The sequence below is a fragment of the Papaver somniferum genome, chromosome 1 (genome assembly GCF_003573695.1).
Source record: "Papaver somniferum cultivar HN1 chromosome 1, ASM357369v1, whole genome shotgun sequence".
Classification (NCBI taxonomy): domain Eukaryota; kingdom Viridiplantae; phylum Streptophyta; class Magnoliopsida; order Ranunculales; family Papaveraceae; genus Papaver; species Papaver somniferum.
The window spans coordinates 4,376,236-4,377,977 of record NC_039358.1 but is presented as its reverse complement, the minus strand read 5'-3'; the positions used below and the strand labels follow the sequence as shown (position 1 = coordinate 4,377,977).

General features: G+C 35.6%; 1 protein-coding gene across 1 annotated transcript; it reads left to right on the top strand.

Annotated features, from left to right (window-relative positions):
- Positions 1-349: 349 nt before the first annotated feature.
- LOC113358069 (triose phosphate/phosphate translocator TPT, chloroplastic-like) lies at positions 350-1,436 on the top strand. Its single transcript, XM_026601837.1, has 6 exons — positions 350-424; positions 526-573; positions 681-761; positions 839-919; positions 1,026-1,142; positions 1,326-1,436. Exons 1-6 carry the CDS (start codon positions 350-352, stop codon positions 1,434-1,436), a joined length of 513 nt encoding a protein of 170 aa, XP_026457622.1.
- Positions 1,437-1,742: the final 306 nt, after the last annotated feature.

Sequence of the window (1,742 nt, the reverse complement as noted above, 5' to 3'; positions counted from 1 at the left end):
CAGTTGCCAAAAAAAGTCGTAACTACTTTTAGTTGTTGCTAAATTCACTAGGAATGAGTTTGAACTCCTGGATCTGGATATGAAAATATATTTGTCAGAAAGAAGTTTTTCGATCTATTGTTAAATTACCTGGTGATCAGATCTTCTATGAGCGCCTGTTCTGTACTTTTAGTAAGTCATAGATGAAAATTCCATGGAGAATTCTCTTTGAAACACAATTCTCTCTACATAACCACCCTGACTAATGAGAATATGACGAGCCATACCGTTAATATTCATCGTATCTCGAAAGTGCGGTTTCAGAATCTTGTGGATTGGATGAAGAACACTCATTTGTCTATTGGTAGCAATGATAAACGGATCCAATTGCAGCATGTGTGCACAACCTGCACCAAATCGCTGGAATTATGATTCTTGTTGCTATGTACGACTTCTCATTAAGCTATGCATTACTGTATCCTTAGAACGATGAGATTAAGTATTACTTTTGTTTGTTTGGTTTTTGTTTATTTAATTTGAAACTAGGTTTCCAAGTTTGCTATTTCCATTAAACCTTGGAACGAAGAAATTAAGGTATGATTTTACGCTTATAGGTTGACGGGGTTATTCATCTTTATGAATACAGGTGTGTCCATGGCAGCATTAACTGAACTATCATTTGACTGGTTGGGTTTCATTAGTTCCATGATCCCGAACATTTCCTAATTTACCCACAGGAGTATCTACTCGAAGAAAGCTATGGTTATATTCTATTTATAATTGTATGATTATCTTGTACAGGGTGAATCATTCTTACAAGTAAACACCTTTGCTAACTCCTATATCCTATTTGCTGCAGACTGACATGGACAGTACCAGTCTCTATGTCTACATTACAATCATTGCACTTTTTTTTTTCTGTATTCCACCGGCTATTATCGTGAGTAAAATTCTTGATTTATTACAACATGTACATATTTAATTTAACCAAAATGACGATGGAGCTACAGTTGATTAAATTGTATTCCCCAAATTATTATTAATAGATTGAAGGGCCAGTCCTGTTGAAATCTGGTTTCGCTGATGCAATTGCTAAAGTTGGTATGGTCAAGTTTGTTTCGGATCTTTTCTGGGTCGCGATGTTTTACCATCTTTACAATCAGGTAATCTTATTACTACATACGACTTTTCATTAACTATTAAGCTGTGTATTACTGTCACCTTAGGACGATGAATTCAAGTTTACTTCAACTATTATTCTGAAATGAACTACCATTTTGTCCCCAATACAAAAATCACAATAACATGTATTATCAGCATTAAATGTACTTTCCTGGATTTTTCAGCTTACAACCAACACCCTTGAGAGAGTGGCACCTCTTACACACGCAGTTGGCAACGTCTTGAAGCGTGTATTCGTAATTGGTTTCTCAATTGTAACCTTCGGTGAGTTGTAACTCTTGGGTTATGGTAACGTAGCTGGATCCAGGTACGTTACACACTGTTTTCAACGATTATGGTAAAACTCTCGTCCCCTTTCTTGAGGAAGAAGGGGCAATATATTATTATTATTATTATTCAATGAGAATATTCTGGGTCCTATAAATATGGCAAAATATAATCTATTACACCCCCTTAGTCTTAGCGGGAGAGGAACAAACGCTTAGACTAGTACGAAAACGAATAAATAATTGTCTAGGAAGACCTTTTGTAAAAATATCAGCATACTGATTTTCAGATGGAATGTGCAACACTCGAATGTC